At 43.6% G+C, this 24,557-nt stretch overlaps 1 protein-coding gene across 1 annotated transcript; it reads right to left on the minus strand.

Moving 5' to 3' along the window:
- Positions 1–405: 405 nt before the first annotated feature.
- LOC141107273 (beta-1,4-galactosyltransferase galt-1-like) lies at positions 406–22,155 on the minus strand. The gene is made up of 2 exons (XM_073597966.1): positions 21,860–22,155; positions 406–1,967 (listed from the first exon to the last, which is right to left on the minus strand). Exon 2 carries the CDS (start codon positions 1,956–1,958, stop codon positions 666–668), a length of 1,293 nt encoding a protein of 430 aa, XP_073454067.1. The 5' UTR covers positions 1,959–1,967; positions 21,860–22,155; the 3' UTR covers positions 406–665.
- Between the last annotated feature and the right edge of the window lie 2,402 nt (positions 22,156–24,557).

The raw sequence follows: 24,557 nt of genomic DNA on the forward strand, positions 1-24,557 counted from the left end.
TAATTGTCATTCAAAGTGTGAGAGCGATGAAAGCTGAAAATTGGTCTGGGCAGGAAGGGGGTGAAAGTGCCCTGTAGGCAAGTGGTTAATCTAAATCAAGCTATCTTAGGCTCTCTTAGCAGAGCGCGCTGTAATTGGCCAAAGCATGCAGGTCAGGTGCATGCTTTGGCCAATCATCATACAGCAATGCACTGCGATCTCGCAGTGCATTATGGGGTGCTCCACGGCCTTCGAATTTCCCGCGAACGCCCCATAATGTTCGCTCTTCTGTGAATGGGCGAACACCCGATGTTCGAGTCGAACTTATGTTTGACCCGAACATAAAGCTCATCCCTAGAGCTGGGACAAGTTGATTATACACAATTCTGTGTGGGAGGATCAGACTGAACACGGGGGCAACAAACGTTCAATTCTTAAACAAAATAGCCTGTTTATTCCATGAAAAATAAAAATAAAGCATATTCAGGCATTCATTCTCAAAATAAAGGCACAAATGGAAAAAAACAAGCATCTGCTGAGCTGCAAATATGTTAGAGGCTAGGAGGAGGAAGAGAATGACAGCAACTTTCCATTTTGGGTGAAGGTCCACCTTAAGGAACACGACGTACAAAAATTTGGCCAGTAGCATTCGTTTACAGTATTGCCAATGTATTCTCTGTTATTTTTTAAATAAAATTACACTGTTTCAAAACTTTGTTAACATTGTTAATTAGCGAGACATTGTATTTCCAGATAGTTGTGTCTCTTATCAATGATGTTACTGGGAGATTTGGTTGCTTCGGTAGTCGGGTATGGTGGAGACCAGCAACATCATTGGGAACATCAACATTCCCCTTGTAAGCTTTTAACACATGATGAACTGATGTTTGAATTACTTCTCTCGGATTAACAATCATTTTATGGTTGTTCCAGACGTTGGGCTGCTCAGGCTCATAGTGGATATGTTGCAAAATGTTGGTTCCTGGTACGTTTTTTGGAAAAGCACCTTGAAATGTGGAGTCTGTGACATTAATTGGATAGTAGTGGTTTTCGATGAGAAACACAGCTTTGTTGGGGTATTGTTTCTCAAGAGCTTCCATCATTTCATTCCAGTCTTTGTGCATTCTTGGCAAAATTATCTCATCAAGATCATTGAATGTCACATATCGACTTTTGTACATGTTCCGATACATACAGTCATTCAGTGTCACAAGTTGACCATAGTAGCCAATCTGGTTGGCAAGATTCATGTCTTGGTGCCAAACATCAGATGTCCGGAGATACTTGTCTATGGGCCAAGGAATTATCTCTACCAATCCCTCTGTGAGGTAGTAATCAAAAACTTTTCCCATGGTTTTGCTGCAGTTGTTCTTATAGATAACAACTTTTTGAGCTCCGAGCAGCCGGTACATCTCGATAGCTTGTATAACTGGCAGGACCTGCTCGCTATTACCAAACATGGTTGAGATACACACAGTAAAGTTAACCAAGAAAGACAGAGGAACACGATTTTTTATTTCAAATATGGGAATGGACTTTCTGTCGTTTGTGTTAGACCAATGGACTGAGATATACCTTGAAGTACATTTCAAAGGTTCTGTACAGATCACATCTGCTGGACCATAATGAAAATTAAATCTTAAAGAATGTACATCAATTCGGGCTTTAACTGGAATAAAGTAATCAAAATTTTTGCAATAAAACCAACAATATAAGTCCTTCACATCCTCATCATGAAGAATTGCAATCACCCGCACTCTTTTGGATTCTCTACCATCATAATAAGCTGATATGATAAATGTTTTATTGTCTTCCAGGGGCGTGATGGGGCCATCATTAACATTAGGTAGAACTTTCTTGGCTATTTTTGACTCTTTGAATTTTTGGAAATAGGTAAATGAAACCAAAAAAACGATTATAAAGGCAATGAGCAATGTTCTCCTTGAGATACTGATGAAGTGTCTTGAAAAGCTGACCATCTCGAACTTCTGTTAATGCAAGAAGAGAAACAAATTGCCTATTTATTGTGATGCATGCAGTTTATTCCTATTTTTTTTCTTAAAGAAAATTCTCAGTAATAAGCATTCAGAGCCAGCGTAGGTGCTGGGGCTTACAACATTTCCAGACTTAAGCCTCGTACACAGAGTACAATTGTTGGCCAACTGAGTATCTGATTTTTGTCAAAAGGGCGTGTGTCAGGATCTTGTCTTGCATACTAACGTTACACAATTGTCGTGCCACAAACACAAACGAGTGCCACTCTTGAGCGCCACTCTTTGGGCCCCTTCTGCTTCATGTTTGGTGAGCACTGATTCCGAGCATGCGTGTTTGTACTTTCGACTTTTGTGTGACGGATTTGTGTACTGACCATACGAAAATCAGACGTCAGGCTGTTGTCCGCCGAAAATTTACTAGCCTGTCATCCAACATTTGGACAACAAATGTCAAAATGAGCGTACTAATGGTAAGATTTTAGGACAACAGTCTGTCAACAGACAATCCCCTGCCAACAATCGAACTGTGTGTATGAGGCTTAACTCTGCCACACAAAAAGGGAACCAAGATAATGGTGGCAATTTTGTACATGGGCAAAAAATGTAGATCTTGTTGTATCACAAAACTGCAGGACTGCTGCCTTTGCTATTTAGATATTACACTGGAAGCTGAACTTTGAACGCCAGCAAAAGCCATTTTTTAAAATTGTGGGTGAATTAAAGAAGGGTTAAATTATAGGTTTTATTCTTGCCTTTATCCTGATAACTAGGACAGAAAGTAAAGGAAATTGCTCAGTAGTGGAATCTGTTCAATATTACCACTGTCAAAAGCGGAATATTTCCTCAGTTTAGGAAGAAATCATTACACTTCATTTTGCTTCTTCAAGATAGGAAGTGATAAGAAAACTCTCCAGGGGGACATAGGGTTTGGTCTATCAAATAATGCACTTTGTTTTTCTATGAGGACTGAGGTTTTCTTACAACTACATTTTTGATTTAGTGAGGATTTTTTGAAAAAAGCGTTATCCCTTGAAATCCCACACAACTGCACCAAAACTGCTTCCATTGCAGTATGCAATTGCATTGCTGGCTACTGGAAAGATAACCTGGGTACAGTGGATTCATCCACAGAGTGGGAGGCCTTTCAAACCACGCTGAGGGGTACCTTTATGTCTATCACTGGTGTTATACGCAAAGGTAATAGACAACGCACTGAGGAATTAGAAACAGCCATGTTAACAGCAGAATCTGCCTATGCTACTAACCCTGATTCTGACACGAGAAATACATGGCTGCAGAGCCGCAGGGAGTACGAACTCCGTTTGTTAGATCTTACACAAAAACGCATGTTGCACACCACCCAGAAAATATTTGAGCATGGTAACAAAGCTGGTCGCCTCCTGGCATACCTGACCAGACCCGACCGCCCTCCTATTTCTTTTTTTTTTGAAAAGAGTTTTTTATTGCGCACATATCATAATAAACAGACATTACAGTGGTTGGGATTACAATTTCCAACAAGACATAAATAAAAAATTACATGCCCATCACAGTATTATCACAAATATATGAATCCGTCTTTTTGTTTTATTTCTGCAATGTAACTGTGCATTTTTTTAAACATAAAAAACACCAAAGAAAGGGGAGAAACCCCCCCCCTAAGAGAAAAAAAGGGAGGAGAACCTCCCATAACAGTGAAACAGAACTAATTTCCCCCCTGAGATGTCCGCACCCTAGTGCCTCCTGCATTAGTCAAGAAAAATCTCATGTTCCAAACTCCGCAAGAGAGAAAGGGAACCCACTCCCCCCTCCATTCATGGAATCAAGAACATAAAAACAGCAGCCCTTACTGTCCACCATTCAATGACTCTCCCTCATCCAATGTATTTTTCGAATCCACCCATCTAAACCAAACCTTCCTAAATTTTTTGGGAGCTCCCCTAGCTTCATATGTCATTTTATACATCAGGACGTCCACATTAACTATTTTTATCCACATTCCTAATGTCAGCTGTTCTTCATAAATCCAACGTCTGGCAATAAGTTTCCGCACCCCAAAGTATAAGATCCTAAGGAATAGCTTAGTATATGTATTCATCTCTTCCTGGTCAAAGACCCCCAGGAGACAACGTAAAGGTGAGCAAATGTTAGGTAAGGCGAATTTATCGCAAATAAATTCAGTTACCTGCGACCACAGTGGCCTTACCTTCCTGCATTCCCAGACCATATGTATGAAAGTGCCCTCTGTCTCCTTGCATTTATGACAGAGAGCTGTTTCTTTTCTTTGCATGTTGTATAGTCTAACAGGAGCATAATATTGTTGATGGAGGTACCTAAACTGAATCATTTTGTCTGTGGATGAGATAACAGTCACCACATACGTATCCAGTACCTCCTGCCACTGCTCCTCCGACAACTCCGGGACAACCTCTACCCATCGCTGCTTGGCTCTAACTGTTATTATCTTTATTCCTGGTCCCACCGCCCCATAGTATCTAGAGATTCGCCCAGATGGTTCGGGGTCTATCAAAGCCTTCTCCAACTCCGTATTCTGGACCAAAATTGTGTCCCCCCCAAACTGCACTCTTGCTGCATGTGTCAACTGCATATACCGATACGCCCATGTTTTGGGTACATTAAACTGGGCTCTCAATTGATCAAAGGTGGCCAGCCGATCATTCTGACAGATCTGATGTACTGTAGGTACTTTATACCATATTGCGCCCAGGTCTTTTGTCCATCTGGTAATTTCAAAAATTCCCCCAGGGACCCATTGTACCATAGCGGATTATTCGGGGACAGTGCCAATGGCGTATCTTTTCGCCATTGGGAACATATGTGAAATACTTTCCCAGGAAGTGCCAGGACCGATCCCATCTTCTTCCCCGGAATGCCCTTTCTATACAGTATATTCTGGAGGGTTTCCTTAGAAGTAGCCAATGCCGCCTCAAACAAGGTGGTGGCATTGGGTTCCTGTGGGAACAGTCTTCAGTGCAAGAAAACTAATTGGGAAGCCATAAAATATGAGCGCAGATCTGGAAGTGCCAACCCTCCCATTGTAACCGGCAGTTTTAGTATTGCCAGGGACACTCTAGGCGCACTGGCCCCCCAGAGTAACCCCACAACAATTGAGTCAATATGTTTAAATATCCGTAACGGCACAAAAACAGGGGAGTTCGAGAGAATGTAAAGAAATTTGGGCAGAAAAATCATTTTAAATAGATTTATCCTGCCCAACAAACTGAGCGGCAGGTTCCTCCATCTCTGTACCTTCTCTCGAAAATTTCCCACAATGGGTGACAGGTTGTTCTCCAGATACCTAGAGATGGGAAGCTGGACCTCAACCCCCAAGTACCTGAAAGAGGTGGATAATGGGATAGGACACTCTGAGGGAACAACCACTTCTTTATCTATAGGGAATAGAGAGGATTTCTTCCAATTTATACGGAAACCAGAGTAATCCCCGAAATCCTGTATCAATTGAAAGGCTGTAGAGAGTGAGGGTCCTGGGTCCTGCAAGTATAGCAGCATGTCATCTGCATACAGTGACACTCTTTCCTCAAATTCCCCAATCCTCAAGCCAGTCAGAGCCGTAGTAGATCTTAATTTAACTGCCAGAGGCTCAATCGCCAGGGCAAATAGGAGGGGCGAAAGAGGACACCCCTGCCTAGTGCCCCGGAATATTGGGAAAGGATCCGAGATAATGCCATTGATCCTCAGTCTAATCAAGGGATCCGTATACAGGAGCCGTACCCATGAAATAAAAATAGGGCCAAAGCCAAATGACTCCAGGAGGTGAAACAGATAAGGCCACTCCACGGAGTCAAAGGCCTTCTTTGTGTCTAAAGAAGCCACCATTCTAGTCCCAGAGTTGTCGTGAGTCGCCTGGAGGTTTAAGAAAAGTCTTCTAATATTCATTTGTGCGCAGCGGCCTTGTATAAATCCTGTTTGATCTGCGTCGACCAGTTTCGTGATGACTGCTTGTAATCTACTAGCAAGAACTTTGGCCAGAATTTTTGTGTCAACATTCATCAACGAAATCGGTCGGTAGGTCCCTCCTATTTCTATCCCACATTTCCTAACTACACAGGGCCAGACTAGCGATACCCCAGAGGATATCATGGAAATTTTCCTAAACTTTTACATAAACATTTACATATCCAGAGTTGATTTCACCGAAACCCACCTAAAAGATTACCTGGCCGACATATCTCTCCCCTCCCTATCGCCTGAGGGGAGAGCTGAGTTGGAGACACCTATCTCGGTTGATGAGATCGCTGCTGCCATTTCGCAATTACCAACACATAAAACACCAGGCCTGGATGGTTTTCCAGCCGAATGGTACGCCCAGTTCAAGGAACTAATATGCCCATTTCTCTTACATACATATAACAAGGCCCTGGATATTGGAACTCTCCCCCCCTCCATGCGGTAAGCTCTGATCATACTGCTATTGAAACCTCGCAAAGACCCTCTTAAGTGTGATTCATATCGCCCGATATCCCTTATTAATGTGGATGTTAAAATCCCGGCCAAAGTGCTGGCAAACCATTTAAATACAGTAGTTGTGACTCTGGTCAACAGTGATCAAGCGGGCTTTATGCCAGGCAGATCCACTAGAATGAACATTCGCAGACTGCTCCACAATATACAACACTCACATGACTGTTCCCCTACCCGTGCTATCGTATCCCTAGACTCCTGCAAAGCCTTTGATAGTTTGGAATGGCCTTATCTCTTTCAGGTATTACAGCTGTATGGCTTTGTCCCCCAGGTGATAGCTTGGATAAAACTCCTCTACACCTCTCCAGTCGCTCTTATCCGAGTCAACTCGCGTGTAACCGACTCTTTCCCGATAACCAGGGGCACAAGGTAGAGGTGTCCATTGTAACCTCTCCTCTTTACCCTGGCTATGGAGCCACTTGCTGTATGAATTTGCTCCTCCCCCTTAATTAAAGGTCTTCCCATTGCCACTATAGAGGAACGAGTTTCACTGTACGCGGATGATACTCTGGTATACCTGGCTGACACTCACGAATCCCTCCACACATTGCTTTCCGAAAGTAACACCTTTGGCCACTACTCTGGATTCCAGGTGGATTGGGATAAGTCAAATCTTTTTCCCTTGGACACCGCTGCGGCCTCCCAGATTCATCCGGACTCCCGATTACAGGTTGTGTCCTCCTTTAGGTATCTTGGAGTCATGGTGCAGACACCTTTGTCTACCTACATAGCCAATAACCTTGAACCCCTATTATCTCAACTACAAGAGCAAACCAGACGATGGATGGACTTGCCTTTAGATCTTATGGGCAGAGCCAATGCCCTTAAAATGATCTACTTACCTAAATTACTGTATGTTCTGGCGAACTCCCCTTGTATAATCCCTAAGTCTATTTTTAAACCTATTGACACGATCTGCACGGCATTCCTATAGAGTGGCCGATCCCCTCGGGTCACGCTGGAAACTCTAAGGCTGCCGACGCATCTGTCGGGCTTGGCGTTTCCTAACTGTTACCCAGAGGTGTAACTAGACTCTTCAGGGCCCCGGTGCAAGAAACCATGAAGGGCCCCCACCAGGGACGTTGCTGGGTCTAAAAAGATCTCAGGCTAGAGCCCAAAACAGCGAAGTAAAGAAAGTCATACACATGTATATAATATACATGTGTGTGTGTGTGTGTGTATATATACACTGCCGATTTTGCAGGTTTTCCTACTTACAAAGCATGTAGAGGTCTGTAACTTTTATCATAGGTACTCTTCAACTGTGAGAGACGGAATCTAAAATAAAAATCCAGAAAATCACATTGTATGATTTTTTAAAAATTTATTTGCATTTTATTGCATTACATAAGTATTTGATCACCTACCAACCAGTACGAATTCCAGCTCTCACAGACCTGTTTATTTTTCTTTAAATAGCCCTCCTGTCTTCACTCATTACCTGTATTAACTGCACCTGTTTGAACTCGTTACCTGTATAAAAGACACCTGTCCACACACTCAATCAAACAGACTCCAACCTCTCCACAATGGTCAAGACCAGAGAGCTGTGTAAGGACATCATAGATTAAATTGTAGACCTGCACAAGGCTGGGATGGGCTACAGGACAATAGGCAAGCAGCTTGGTGAGAAGGCAACAACTGTTGGCGCAATTATTAGAAAATAGAAGAAGTTCAAAATGACGGTCAATCTCCCCCCGGTCTGGGGCTCCATGCAAGATCTCACCTCGTGGTGCATCAGTGATCATGAGGAAGGTGAGGGAACAGCCCAGAACTACATGGCAGGACCTGGTCAATGACCTGAAGAAAGCTGGGACCACAGTCTCAAAGAAAACCATTAGTACACACTACGCCGTCATGGATTAAAATCCTGCAGCGCACGCAAGGTTCCCACTGCTTAAGCCAGTGCATGTCCAGGCCCGTCTAAAGTTTGCCATTGACCATCTGGATGATCCAGAGGAGGAATGGGAGAAGGCAATGTGGTCTGATGAGACAAAAATAGAGCTTTGTAGTCTAAATGCCACTCGCCGTGTTTGGAGGAAGAAGAAGGATGAGTACAACCCCAAGAACACCATCCCAACCGTGAAGCATGGAGGTGGAAAATTCATTTTTTGGGGCTGCTTTTCTGCAAAGGGGACAGGACGACTGCACCATATTGAGGGGAGGATGGATGGGGCCATGTATCGCAAGATCTTGGCCAACAACCTCCTTCCCTCAGTAAGAGCATTGAAAATGGGTCATGGCTGGGTCTTCCAGCATGACAACGACCCAAAACACACAGCCAGGGCAACTAAGGAATGGCTCCGTAAGAAGCATCTCAAGGTCCTGGAGTGGCCTAGCCACTAACGAGAAGCTGCCTTAAAACTAGTGACCTATTATAGTGGGACATTGTTCAGGATCCATTTACAAAAGCATTCCTAAGACGTCACTAAAGAGAAAAAAAAAAAACCTCTTTCACTTTGCTGCACCGTTGAGTGTTGTCCAAGAGCCCAGACCTTACAGTGCTAGTTTTGTAGACAACTGCTGGATTTCCTCCTCACACATACAACATAATCCATCTTTGACCCCATTATGGAATGAGGAGAACTTTGAGTAGTAGGAGCCCTGCGGAGGAGCTGTGGAGATCGCTGCTTTATCCCCACTCCATATAACAGCTGATCCAGTTGATGTGCCCTGCAAGAATTCTTTGTACTCAGGCTTCCCGTGATCCTCTGTAGTGGGGGATCGCGGGCTTCTGGTAAGCAGTTACCCCTTATTCACCGGTGGTGGATTTCCTTCACAAGTTTCCCTATTTGCAAACACACTTTTTATGGTTGGACTTTTCAATCACGGGGGATAATGCCTTGTGGCTTTTCTGGACACTTTTTTGTGGTTAAATAATATTAAATTTTTGTTTATTTCACTGGCATTGGAATATTGGTGCGACATTCCCACACGAGGAGGTGGGATGCCCAATATTCAATTATTTTAATGTGTACACTTTTGTCCACTTTAATTACCCACTAGGTTTTGATTATTTATTTGATTGGTCAGTGCATGATCATATTATTCACTTATATATTTAGCGCGATTCTATGTTTTCCAATAGCCAGTCTCCAGACCTGAACCCAATAGAAAATCTTTGGAGGCAGCTGAAAGTCCGTATTGCCCAGTGACAGCCCCGAAACCTGAAGGATCTGGAGAAGTTCTGTATAGAGGAGTGGGCCAAAATCCCTGCTGCAGTGTGTACAGAAACCTTTGTTTGCTCTGTAATTGCAAACAAAGGTTTCTGTACCAAATATTAAGTTCTGCTTTTCTGATGTATCAAATACTTATGTCATGCAATAAAATGCAAATTAATGACTTCATACAATCATACAATGTGATTTTCTGTTTTTTTGTTTTAGATTCCGTCTCTCACAGTTGAAGAGTACCTATGATAACAATTACAGACCTCTACATGCTTTGTAAGTAGGAAAACCTACAAAATCGGCAGTGTATCAAATACTTGTTCTCCCGACTGTATATAATCATTACATATCTGGGTGCGGATCCCCCACTTACATCAGGGTCCCCAGAGCCCCCTCATTACATCAGGGTCCCCAGGGAGCCTCCCCTTACATCAGGGTCCCCAGAGAGCCTCCCTACTTACATCAGGGTCCCCAGAGAGCCTCCCCCTACATCAGGGTCCCCAGAGAGCCTCCCCCTACATCAGGGTCCTCAGAGAGCCTCCCCCTACATCAGGGTCCCCAGAGAGCCTCCCCTTACATCAGGGTCCCCAGAGAGCCTCCCTACTTACATCAGGGACCCCAGAGAGCCTCACCTTACATCAGGGTCCCCAGAGAGCTCCCCTTACATCAGGGTCCCCAGAGAGCCTCCCCTTACATCAGGGTCCCCAGAGAGCCTCCCTACTTACATTAGGTTTCCCAGATTCCCCCTCATTACATCAGGGTCCCCAGAGAGCCCCCCTTTCATCAAGGTCCCCAGAGAGCCTCTCCTTACATCAGGGTCCCCAGAGAGCCCCCCTTACATCAGGGTCCCCAGAGAGCCCCCCTTACATCAGGGTCCCCAGAAAGATCCCCCTTACATCAAGGTCCCCACAGAGCCCCCCTTACATCAAGGTCCCTAGACAGCCTCTCCTTACATCAAGGTCCCCAGAGAGCCCCTCCTTACATCAGGGTCCCCAGAGAGCCCCCCTTACATCAAGGTCCCCAGAGAGCCCCTCCTTACATCAAGGTCCCTAGATTGACCCTCCTTACATCAGGGTCTCCAAAGAGCCCCCCTTACATCAAGGTCCCCAGAGGGCCTCCCCTTACATCAGGGTCCCCAGAGAGCCTCCCCTTACATCAGGGTCCCCAGAGAGCCTCCCCTTACATCAGGGTCCTCAGAGAGCCTTCCTACTTACAACAGGGTCCCCAGAGAGCCCCCCTCTTACATCAGGGTCCCCAGAGAGCCCCCCTCTTACATCAGGGTCCCCAGAGAGCCCCCCTTACATCAGTGTCACCAGAGAGCCCCCCTTACAGAGAGCCCCTCCTTACATCAGTGTCCCCAGAGAGCCCCCCCTTACATCAGTGTCCCCAGAGAGCCCCCCTCTTACATCAGTGTCTCCAGAGAGCCCCCCCTTACATCAGTGTCACCAGAGAGCCCCCCTTACAGAGAGCCCCTCCTTACATCAGTGTCCCCAGTGAGCCCCCCCTTACATCAGTGTCCCCAGAGAGCCCCCCTCTTACATCAGTGTCCCCAGAGAGCCCCCCCTTACATCAGTGTCCCCAGAGAGCCCCCTCTTACATCAGTGTCCCCAGAGAGCCCCCTCTTACATCGGTGTCCCCAGAGAGCCCCCCCCTTACATCAGTGTTCCCAGAGAGCCCCCCCTTACATCAGTGTCCCCAGAGAGCCCCCCTTACATCAGTGTCCCCAGAGAGCCCCCCCTTACATCAGTGCCCCCAGAGGGCCCCCCTTACATCAGTGCCCCCAGAGGGCCCCCCTCTTACATCACGGTCCCCAGACAGTCGCCCCCCCTTTCCAGGGGTTCCCTGCGTACCTGGCTGGGGAAGTGGGAGGTGACGATCGGCAGCTCTATGGTGTCCACAGACGGCGGGATCTCCCTGAGGCTTGTATTTCTCTTCCCCAGTGTATATAGTGGAGAGGGGAGGGGCCTCTGACCCGGCATGTATCAGTAACAGTGTACAGAGCCGACTCCCTTGTACACTGAAGAGTGAAACTGCTAGATGCCCGGGTCAGAGGCTCCTCCCCTCTCCACTGTATAGACTCAGGAAGAGAACTAAAAGCCCCAGGGAGATCCCGCCGCCCACGGGCAACATGGAGGTACCGATCGTCGCCTCTCACCTCCCCCCACTGCATTCTAAATGGACAGCCAGAGGTGCAGGGGGGGAGATGCCGAGTCTTGGGGACCCCCACAGTGGCAGAACGGTAGGGCCCAGTCGCAAGTGCGACTGCAGCGACCCCTATAGTTCCGCCACTGCTTTTACCTATACTATCTAGCATCTCAACTGGTCCATGTACATGACTGGCTGCAGCGAATGCATGTACCACCATGGACGGAGCCATTGCATCTTCCCTAGAGACCCTCCATAACATTATCTATAGAGGCCGGGTCCCAGATCGTCCCGGCACATCCATATTAAAAACCCCCCTTTCATTATTTCGCACCATTGTCTCAAAGATATCTATACAATCCTGGCTGACTTCCCCCAATAACCCTCTGTGGTTTAATTCCAATCTACAGGAACTGTACTCCCTACCTGACCCCAATCGTTGGTACTCTTAAGGGGTTAAATACCTATGTCACGTATATCATGCACACAGCTTCAAATCTCTCCACCAACTGCGTACTGATTTTGACCTGCCACGTTCATACCTATTCTATTACTATCAGCTCTGACATGCTGTTCGTACCCAGTTTGGTTCCTTGGATGACCCTACAATCCTTGGTTCCTTGGATGACCCCACTGGAGAAATTGCTAAGGCACTCTGACCCTAGTAAACTTGTCTCTACCTACTATGCTGCCCTTGTTACTGATTTTAATTATTATTATTTATTTAGTCATAGGACACATCGAGAGCATACATAGGAGAAAACATAACACATCATTAAATTTAAACATCTCAGATTTTAAAAACATAACATTTAATCAATCATGCAGTGAATTGAGTCAGCTGAAATAACTCTCCCCTTCAGCATTAAGAGCCACGCAAAAAAAGAGAAAAAAAGAAAAAGGGAGAACCCTATATATTACCTCTTACACCTTTACCGTGTAATAAGCAAAAGACCCTCTACACTGCCTCCCCTATAGTCCCAAACCCATCCCAAACAATTTTATACCCTTATATATTGCCAAAAACAAACCAGGGTAGAAAAAAAAAACAGCCAGTCCATGGAAATAAACCCCAAGTGTGCCCGCCAAACGGAAAGAAGGGGTTGAGATGAAACCCTTAGATACCCATCCTAACTACTCAAATTATAGTCAAGGAGGATGCTTCTCCCCTCCGAGGCCAAAAAACCATTCCATACAGACCAGGTTTCAGTGTAGCGCTCCTGCTGGTTTCGTGCAGAAAAGACCAATTCCTCTAGTCTGCCAATCTCCTTCACTTTACCCAACCACATCCCTATTGTCGGGGCTTGCAATGATTTCCATGTCAAAGGAACACATGCCTTAGCGGCATCTAAAAGATGACAAATAATAGATTCCTTATATAGCTTTTCTGGTATATACGACGCGTGTAGAAGAAAAAAGGCTGGATCTTCTGGTATTGTATAGTCCGTAAAAATTTGCGAAATACGTCTAACTTCTGTCCAGAAATTCTTTAATTTGGGGCGTTTCCAAAAAATATTTAGCATAGTGCCTCTATCTTCCTGACACCTCCAACACAAGTCGGAGGAGTCAGGAAAGATTTTCTTCAATCTCACTGGCGTTCTGTACCACCTAGTGAAAATTTTAAAATTAGTCTCTTGAATTTTCGCACAGATCGAAGATTTGTGCGTAAACTTAAGAATATGTTGTAACTGTATTGTATCAAAAGGTTTACCCAGCTCCCATTCCCATTCACGAATACAATTCAAAGAATCCGCTTCCGTAGGTATAATTAGTAATTCATAGTTGGCCAATGAAGTACGGGACATTTCACCCACCTCTGAGCAAAATTTCTCAAAGGTGGTAGGGGACCTGGTAAACCATCTCGGAGCTGGAAGAGTACTAAGAAAATGGGTGATCTGAAGGGCACTCCAAAATCTTAGTCTAAACTTACCCTTCTGTTCCATCAACTCCGAGATTGTCAACCACGCCCCCGCCTTTATATAACTGGACACCTGTGTACAGCCCATATTCAATAGGTGCCTGAAAGCCACGTTCCCCAGTATCGGGTAAAGGAGAGGGTCTCAGATATACCAACAGAGGGAAGCAGGGCCGCACAAAGTTTGACAGTGTTGCCTATTAAAGGATGTTTAGTAAGCTCTCTAGGAAGATGAGCAAGACACCAAGGGGCTCTTCCCAATGGGACTGGTGACTAGGCATGTTCAATTTGTACCCAAAGTTTCAGATCTCTATGTCTATTCCAATCTATTACCCTACTCAGATGTATGGCTTGGTAATATTTGCGTAAATCTGGCACTGCTAGTCCCCCATATCTCTTAGGGAGTGTTAATTGGTTACGCTGTAGCCGAGGCTGTTTATATGCCCAGATAAAATAAAAAATTATCTTCTGGCTCTGTTTAAAGAATATAGATGAATACGTATTGGTAATGCCTGTGAAAGATAAAGAAATTTGGGGAGAATACTCATCTTAATAATATTACAGCGCCCAAGCCATGAATGGAGACCCATTTTCCATTTGCTCAGTAAAGTCGTCACTTTTTGAAGCAATGGGGGAAAATTTAACCCAAAAATCTTAGCTATATTAGATGAAAGCTGTGTACCCAGGTATGTAAGCGCTTTGTCAGTCCATTTGAACTTAAAGTTTTGCTTAAGTTGTTCAATTGATGTTTGAGGGCAATTAACCCCCATTGCTTCCGACTTAGTAAAGTTAATACACAGATAAGAGAGAGAACTATACTTCTCAAACTCCCTCATTAAGTTAGGAATCGTAATCAAAGGGTTTGTGAGCGAAAACAGCATACCGTCTGCGTAAGCTGAGATTTTATATTGGGCCTCTCCTATCTGTACTCCTGTAATATCCTGATTTAAGCATATTGTGCTGAGAAACGGTTCCAGTGACAGGGCGAAGAGGAGTAGCAACAGGGGACACCCCTGACGTGTGCCATTCGAGATTTGGAAGGTATCTGATAGTACTCCATTGGCCTGTACTCGGGCCGCTGGATAGGAGTAAATAGAAGTGATCCACTGCAGCATTTTCCTCCCAAAACCTCCATAGCGTAAAACTGCCAGCATAAAATTCCAATTCACCCTGTCAAAGGCTTTCTCAGCATCTGTGTTTATAAACACACATTGTGTCTGTGTTTTATGCACTACCTCTAGGAGGTTCAGGACCTTTGTGGTGTTATCTCTTGCTTCCCGCGTGGGGACAAATCCCACCTGATCTAAATGTATCAAATTCGGAATATACTGTTGGATCCTGTTTGCCAGAATTTTAGAAAAAAGTTTAAGATTTAAATTAAGCAAGGAGATCGGTCTGCAACTTCCACAAGAGGCTGGATCCTTTCCCTCTTTTGGTATCACCGAAATATGGGCTAACATAGTGTCTTTTGTTAATATTGCTGACGAGCCAAGAGCATTAAATAATGTAACCATATAATGGGCAAGGGAGGGGAACAGGGTCTTATAATAATGAGCTGTCAGACCATCAGGACCTGGTGCCTTTCCCAATTTAATTGTCCTTACTGCTCCCTGAAGTTCTTCCATTGTTATGGGATTTTCCAAATTGTCTTTATCAGCTTCTGAAGATTGTGAAATATATGAATCTATCTAGACTTGAGTGGGGGACTTTGTCTGCAGATTATACAGGGATTTATAAAATTCTTGAAACTCACGAACTATCTCCTGTGCTTTTGTAACCTTAGGCCTATTAGATGGAGCCAAATGTGGGATATAATTCATTAATTTCTGTTCTCGTAGAGTCTTAGCTAAAAATCTCCCACATTTATTTCCAGACTCATATGAAAATTTCCTGCAGATCTGTAATGCCGCTTTTGCCTTAAAATAGGAAGATCCGAGATTTGTGTTTATTTAATCAAAAGATCTTTCTCTAAGGAGGGGGACTGGGCCCGTTTATGATGGAGCTCCAAAATGGCCAATTCTGCAAGCAATAGTTTAAGCTGTTCTGTTCTTTTGCGTTTAATCCTAGCACCATGCTTAATCAGTACCCCTCTGATAACCGCCTTATGTGCTTCCCAGACATTTCCAGGATCACATTCCGGGATCACAGTCTGGGGTATCATTGGTACTAAAATAAAAGTCTAGCTCCTTGGTTACGTCCTCTAAAACTCCTTTGTCCTGTAAAAGACTAGTTCAGTCTCCACTGGTTGGGCTTGGTCGTCCGAGAGTTATATAGATCATATTTCAAAGAAATAGGTGCATGGTCTGACCAGGTGATGGAACCTATGGTAGCAGCTCGTACTGAATGAAGTTGTGCATGTGGGACCAAGAAGTAATCTATGCAGGAGTAGTACTTATGAGGGAGAGAGTATAAAGTATAATTTTTTTCTGTAGGATGGAGCAGATGTCATATGTCAATCAATTGATTTCAATGCAGGATTTGGGCAATACGGTTGTGTGCGCCACAAGAAACAGATGACAGACCAGAGGAAGTGTCCTCTGATGGAATTAATGGAATATTAAAATCTCCCCCTATGATCAACTATCCTTCTGTAAATTCAATCAGCCATTTGAAAGTTTTACCTATAAAGGCCCCTTGATGGTCATTGGGGGTGTATAATGTTTCTAAAGTAACCCCTAAATCCCCCATCTTGCCCTTCACAAACGGGAAACGCCCTCCGGGGTCCCTGACCAAGTCTGTAAAAGACCATGGTACTCTACCCGATAGGAGGACAAACACCCCACTCGACTTCGCAGCTCGGTTTGTAGAATGGTAAACCTTCGAAAATGAGCGACTTTTTAGAATGGGTATTTTATAATCTCTAAAGTGTGTCTCCTGTATGAATGCAAAGTCTGATTTAAGACGTTGCAGATCATGCAGGAGTATCCGCCTTTTTTCTGGCGTATTTAGGCCCTTGGCGTTTAGCGAAAGCACATTGAGGGTCTCAATGTCCTGACTTTAAAAAAAAAAAAGGATAAAAACAGAAAGCTGAATGGAAACAAAACAAAAATAAAATAAATAAAAAAGGAAAAAAAGGGGAACCCCCAACCCCCACCTAAAAGAAGAAGTAGCAATATATTGCTAATACGCTCACCGGTTAAAACCCGGTATCCGATCGTCCACCTATGTGGGGTCGTGGACAGAAATAGTCAATAATAGAGCTCCAGGCATATCTGCCCCTCTCGGCCAGTAGTAAAAAAGAAGAAGAAACAAAAATATGAAAATATGAGATAGCCCAACTTCTGAGCTGTATCAGTCACCCTGTACTACTACATGTATTACTATAGCCTAATGACCTGCTTTTCGTCAGAGAAATAACCTAAAATTGACAACTTTTAATGTAAATGCCTATACTTATAGTCAGGTCCATAAATATTGGGGACATCGACACAATTCTAATCTTTTTGGTTCTATACACCACCGCAATGGATTTCAAATGAAACGAACAAGATGTGCTTTAACTGCAGACTTTCAGGGTATTTACATCCAAATCAGGTGAACGGTGTAGGAATTACAACAGTTTGTATATGTGCCTCCCACTTTTTAAGGGACCAAAAGTAATGGGACAGATTAACAATCATCCATTAAACTTTCACTTTTTATTACTTGGTTGCAAATCCTTTGCAGTCAATTACAGCCTGAAGTCTGGAACGCATAGACATCACCAGACGCTGGGTTCCATCCCTGGTGATGCTCTGCCAGGCCTCTACTGCAACTGTCTTCAAGTCCTGCTTGTTCTTGGGGCATTTTCCCTTCAGTTTTGTCTTCAGCAAGTGACATGCATGCTCAATCGGATTCAGGTCAGGTGATTGACTTGGCCATTGCATAACATTCCACTTATTTCCCTTAAAAAACTCTTTGGTTGCTTTCGCAGTATGCTTCGGGTCATTGTCCATCTGCACTGTGAATCGCCGTCCAATGAGTTTTGAAGCATTTTGCTGAATATGAGCAGATAATATTGCCCGAAACACTTCAGAATTCATCCTGCTGCTTTTGTCAGCAGTCACATCATCAATAAATACAAGAGAACCAGTTCCATTGGCAGCCATACATGCCCACGCCATGACACTACCACCACCATGCTTCACTGATGAGGTGGTATGCTTTGGATCATGAGCAGTTCCTTTCCTTCTCCATACTCTTCTCTTCCCATCACTCTGGTACAAGTTGATCTTGGTCTCATCTGTCCATAGGATGTTGTTCCAGAACTGTGAAGGCTTTTTTAGATGTTGTTTGGCAAACTCTAATCTGGCCTTCCTGTTTTTGAGGCTCACCAATGGTTTACATCTTGTGGTGAACCCTCTGTATTCACTCTGGTGAAGTCTTCTCTTGATTGTTGACTTTGACACACATACACCTACCTCCTGGAGAGTGTACTTGATCTGGCCAACTGTTGTGAAGGGTTTTTTTTTCACCAGGGAAAGAATTCTTTGGTCATCCACCACAGTTGTTTTCTGTGGTCTTCCAGGTCTTTTGGTGTTGATGAGCTCACCAGTGCGTTCTTTCTTTTTAAGGATGTTACAAACAGTTGATTTGGCCACACCTAATGTTTTCGCTCTCTCTGATGGGTTTGTTTTGTTTTTTCAGCCTAATGATGGCTTGCTTCACTGATAGTGAAAGCTCTTTGGATCTCATATTGAGAGTTGACAGCAACAGATTCCAAATGCAAATAGCACACTTGAAATAAACTCTGGACCTTTTATCTGCTCCTTGTAAATGGGATAATTAGGGAATAACACACACCTGGCCATGGAACAGCTTGAACAGCCAATTGTCCCATTACTTTTGGTTCCTTAAAAAGTGGGCGGCACATATACAAACTGTTGCAATTCCCACACCGTTCACCTGATTTGGATGTAAATACCCTCAAATTAAAGCTGAAAGACTGCAGTTAAAGCACATCTTGTTTGTTTCATTTCAAATCCATTGTAGTGGTGTATAGAGCCAAAAAGATTAGAATTGTGTTGATGTACCAATATTTATGGACCTGACTGTATAGTAGGACCCCTTCAGTATCTAAGAGTTTCCCTTTTTCAAAACAAAAAAAAAAGAGAAAGAGAAAAAAAAAAAAAAAGAAAAGGGAACCACTCTCTCTCCATAGGACCTTTTATGTCTAATGGGGCGTACACACGGTCGGACTTTTCAGCTACAAAAGTCCGACAGCCTGTCCGACAGACTTTCGACGGACTTTCGACGGACTTGCGGCGGACTTTCTAACGAACAGACTTGCCTACACACGATCACACAAAAGTCCGTCGAATTCTTACGTGATGACGTACACCGGACTAAAATAAGGAAGTTGATAGCCAGTAGCCAATAGCTGCCCTAGCGTGGGTTTTTGTCCGTCAGACTAGCATACAGACGAGCGGATTTTCCGACCGGACTCGAGTCCGTCGGAAAGATTTGAAGCATGTTTCAAATCTAAAGTCCGTCGGATTTGAGGCTGAAAAAGTCAGTTGAAAGTCCGGAGAAGCCCACACACGATCGGATTACCAGCCAGCTTTAGTCCGTCAGCGTCCGTTGGACTTTTGTAGACGAAAAGTCCGACCGTGTGTACGCGGCATAACTGTGGGCCATAGGCTTCTCCTCCAGTCTCATAAATACCCTAGGCATATATTTAGAAGGGGATCCACAAACAACCTATAATAGAGCTTATTCTTATCTCAAGAAAAAAAAAGAAAGGAGGGGAAAACCAGTCTCATAGGGGTCATCTCTAGACTACTGCAGACTCCTTTTTCCCCTCACCCTCCATCTTCCTCCTCTCCCAGGAGGAGGGCAGGGGGTCAAAGGTCCAATTCTATTTACAGATATATATAAAAATACACGTACTAAAAAGCACCACACCAATAAGCCACCAAAAAAAAAAAAAAAAAGCTAATTCATTTTATATATGGTAGTGGTCATATGTAAGACTCCAGGATTGATAATTATAATATTCAAAGTGAAAAGACTATCAACTTAAGTGAGGGAAAAAAAATGGGTGATTTGTTGGAGCAGTGTAGAGAAAACAAGTGTCCACGAAAAAAAAATAAAAAATTTGTGCCATCATCACCCCCTTTTTTTTTTTTTCCCCTTCTTAAAGGGAATAGTTATTACATCAGTGTGAAAAAAAAATGTGCCAAAAAAAAGAAAATATATCCTATACAAATTGCAAAAATTGCATCAGAGAAAAATAGTGCAATCACCATGCTAAAAAGAAAAAAAATTAGTGCTATCATCACCCCCTTTTTTTTTCTTTCTTTAAAGGGAATAGTTATTACAGGAGTGTAAAAAAATGTGTCAAAAAAAAAAAAAAAAAAAAAGGAAATATATCCTATATGAGTTGCAAAAATTGTAAAAGAAAAAAATAGTGCAATCACTGTACTAAAAAAAAAAAAAAAAGAAAATTTCCAATTATGTTAGTGATTAGTTATATTAATAGGGGAGAAAAAAAAAGGACCCCTTTACACGTGCTAAATTAATTTACCACTTCAGTGTTAAAAAAGAAAAAAAAACACTTATCCTGACCATGCGATACATTTAACTAGGTCATAATAAAAAACAACTATACATACAGATTAGGTATTATACCATTATAACCAAGTTTAGTAAACGTGTATCTTCTTTTTCCCCAGAGGTTTATACAAAAAATGTAATACCAAACTGCCGTGGAAAAAAAAAAAATATATATATATTACTGGAACAGGTTACGCCGTTTTTGGTCTCCAGAAGGGTCTTGCTGTCCTCTACGGGGCTGCTGTTTACGCATTTGAGACTGGCTCAGCTGTCCTTGCTTATTCAAGGTACCCAAACGACCCCTCGTATGTGGAGTAAATGAAAGCCAATGGTAATCTGAATAGGGGTTACGTCCAAAAAAGTAAATAGTCCCGGGAGGTCTGCTGGTGTATGGAGAGTAAATGAAGCCGATTCCCTCCAAAACTTCACTGCCAGCGGGTACCCCCACCTATATGTACAACCCCTTTCTCTAGCCAGATCTAAAACAGGGCGCAAGCAGGCTCTACGCTGGAGAGTTGCCCTAAACAAGTCTGGTAGAATTTGGATGAGGGCCCCATTATAGTCAATATCCCCTATTTCCCATGCCGCTCCAAGTATCAGCTCCTTCTCTGGGTAACGGTAGATACGACAAACAACGTCCCTAGGTCTTTCTGGGTCATTTGATCTAGGGCCCAGAGCTCTATGAACCCTGTCTAGTTCTACTGTCTTCTGGGGAGATTTCAAGACCATTTGAAAGACAGTGTTCACCATTACCTGCAGATCTTCTACACTAGACGTTTCAGGGAGACCTCTTAGCCGCAGGTTGTTTCTGCGGCTTCTGTCTTCAAGTTCCTCCATATGGAACTGGAGATCAATCGCCGCAATTGCCTGGGTAGTCTGTGCCCCTTCCAGAGCCCCAACTCTCTGCTCCAAAGAGGACACGGATTTCTCCTGTGCATTCAGTCTCTCTGTCAGCGTGTTAATTTCTGACCTTACCGCCTGGATGTCTTGGCCATGTGTCTCCTCCAGCCGCAGGATCAGAACCTCAATATCCCGGCGTGTAGGCAGAGCTCTCAGCAGGTCTCGGACGTCTCCCTCCATCTCCTGCCTGCGAGAGTTCTCAGACGGACTAAGATGTGACAGCGTAACTACATCTGCCGTGGGGTCCTACCTGGGAGGTGGAACTGGAGACGCCGAAAGGTCAAGTACACTATTTGCAACGCCGGGCGGGCTCTGTGATATCGCTGTCATGACACCTAGGAAAGTCCGTAAAGATAAGGTAAAGTACTGCTGAATATCCCCCTGGGCTACTCGAGGATAGACTCTCTCTTTGGAGGATCGAGTCTGGTATCTGTTTCCTATATTCATGCCGCAATATCGGCTACCCGTCAGCAGTCATTGGCCGGAGCAGACATGGATGTCATGAGCTCTATTGAAGCATGTCTTCACACGGCCATGTCCAGGCCACACCCCTCCTTAGTGATTTTAATCCTAGATTCGATAAGACTCAGGCAAAGTGAACCTCTATGGACATCTCCCTGACGAATGATGACTGGTCCGAATTTAGTGAAACATACAAAACCTCAGTTATTTAATCTAGGGAACGAATTATACATATTAAAATCTTTCATCACTCTCACCTTACATCAGCCAGGTTACATAAAATGGGATTGACACCCTCAGCTGAGTGCTTCAGGGGCTAAGGCCAGTCTGCCGACTTCCCCCACTGTTTCTGGTCATGTCCAGTGATCCAGGACTTTTGGAAAGAAGTAGGCTGTTTCATTTCATCAGCGATAGGCCTCCCAAATATTGCTTACCCTAAGAATTGTCTACTGGGAACTACACATACCACCACATGCTAAGAGATTACTTTGTATTCTGTACTTCTATGTTAAAAAATAACATCTTGCTATCTTGGAAGGGAAGGGAACACAGACTGCCCTGAAAATCCCTATGGTTAAAATTAATTAATGACTCTATACCACTATATAAACTTACATTTGAACTCCGGAAACGGAATAAGACATTCCATAAAATCTGGGACAGATGGATAGCTAGTCCTTTGACCCTTGCCCCAGAGTGAATGCGTTTCCCAAAACTCTTGGTCGTGTGATGTGCCTTAATGTGCTGATTCCCACGGTTGATCTGTGCAACTCACGATGCTAACGTGATCTACTTTTATACCTCTACAATTTCTAATCATATCTGTTAGTACATTGCCCTATTTGTTAATGATTGAAAGAATGTAATACTTGTAGATGCATAACAATGAACAACCAAAGTTTTCTTTCTTTTTGTATTTTGGTTTGTCTTTAAATCCAATAAAAATATCTTTAAAAAAAAAGTGATTGTAAAGTCTCGCTTTAAAAAAAAAAAAAAAAAAAAAAGCAAACATGTTATACTTACCTGCTCTGGATTTGTACAGAGCAGCCCGGATCCTCCTCTTCTCGGGTCCCTCTTCGCTGCTCCTGGCCCCTCCTTCCTGACGAGTGCCCCCAAGCCCAGTCAGAGCTCCGTGTATCCATTCAGATACGAAGCCCCGACCCGGCACCACCCCTCTCTCCCCTGATTGGCTAGCTGACTTTGATTGACAGCTGTGGGAGCCAATGCGGCCGTGCCCCTGCCATTCAGGAGGAGTGTCCTGGACAGCCAAGGGAATCGTGGACATTGCTGGAGAGAGAGGGGGCTCAGGGTAAGTATTAGGGGGGTGCTGGGGGGCCTGTTACACACAAAAGGTTTTTCAACTTAATGCATAGAATGCATTGAGATATAAAACCTTTTGCCTTTACAACTTCTTTAAATCAAAAACAAACATTATTATATTGCTACTTACCATTTTTTAGATCTTCATCTTTTTAGGATTTCATTTTTATATTCATCTGGTAATCCAGCCAGTAAGTCTATTGTTTTTCAAAAGAAAAACAACCTCTTCAGCAGAATGTATCAGTTACAGAGATGAGACAAACCATTTACCACCGACAGGGGTGCTTACAATGATCAGCTTTTATGTATTTATGTAAAACCTTTATCCCAAAAGGAAAAAAAAACTGTTTGATGTAATTGCTTATAATGTATTAGCTAGTTTGGCTAGTTTGGCTTAAATTTGTTAGTGTATCTAAATCTGCTTGTACATCTAACACTCCTACCCCCTCCCCCCTCCCCCAGACTGACAATGCTGCTGTCCAAAGGTGCCCCTTGTGCTCATTCATCTAGCTCCGAATGCATTTAGGGACATGCAACCACACCCACATGGATGTCAAATCGAGAGCAGCGGCTGTGTCTATGCAGCCGCTGCCTCCCAATTGACATCAATTGCCTGCATGTACAAGGAACACATGTGCATCACCATGCGGCTAAACATGCATTAGTATACCCCATGTGAACAAGGCCTTACTATTTTTGTTTTGTTTCATTTTTTTTTTATATTGTTATTTTTTTGGGGGGGGGGGGGGGTGCTTTGATGAGATATAAGGCAGACATCCCATCCAGCAAAAACTTATTTCAGGGAGGTAGCAAGCTCATTTCAGAGAGGTGGCACCCCCCTGTGGCAAAATGTGGGCATGGCTTAAATTGCGCTACATATTTAGCGTGTCTTAAAGACGAATGATGACTGGTCCGAATTTAGTGAAACATACAAAACCTCAGTTATTTAATCTAGGGAACGAATTATACATATTAAAATCTTTCATCACTCTCACCTTACATCAGCCAGGTTACATAAAATGGGATTGACACCCTCAGCTGAGTGCTTCAGGGGCTAAGGCCAGTCTGCCGACTTCCCCCACTGTTTCTGGTCATGTCCAGTGATCCAGGACTTTTGGAAAGAAGTAGGCTGTTTCATTTCATCAGCGATAGGCCTCCCAAATATTGCTTACCCTAAGAATTGTCTACTGGGAACTACACATACCACCACATGCTAAGAGATTACTTTGTATTCTGTACTTCTATGTTAAAAAATAACATCTTGCTATCTTGGAAGGGAACACAGACTGCCCTGAAATCCCTATGGTTAAAATTAATTAATGACTCTATACCACTATATAAACTTACATTTGAACTCCGGAAACGGAATAAGACATTCCATAAAATCTGGGACAGATGGATAGCTAGTCCTTTGACCCTTGCCCCAGAGTGAATGCGTTTCCCAAAACTCTTGGTCGTGTGATGTGCCTTAATGTGCTGATTCCCACGGTTGATCTGTGCAACTCACGATGCTAACGTGATCTACTTTTATATCTCTACAATTTCTAATCATATCTGTTAGTACATTGCCCTATTTGTTAATGATTGAAAGAATGTAATACTTGTAGATGCATAACAATGAACAACCAAAGTTTT

Source organism: Aquarana catesbeiana, linkage group LG09 (assembly GCF_042186555.1).
Source record: "Aquarana catesbeiana isolate 2022-GZ linkage group LG09, ASM4218655v1, whole genome shotgun sequence".
Lineage (NCBI taxonomy): Eukaryota > Metazoa > Chordata > Amphibia > Anura > Ranidae > Aquarana > Aquarana catesbeiana.

What these genes read in the sequence shown, in the direction of transcription:
- LOC141107273 (XM_073597966.1), bottom strand. Translation starts at nt 1,958, where the DNA reads ATGGTCAGCTTTTCAAGACACTTCATCAGTATCTCAAGGAGAACATTG.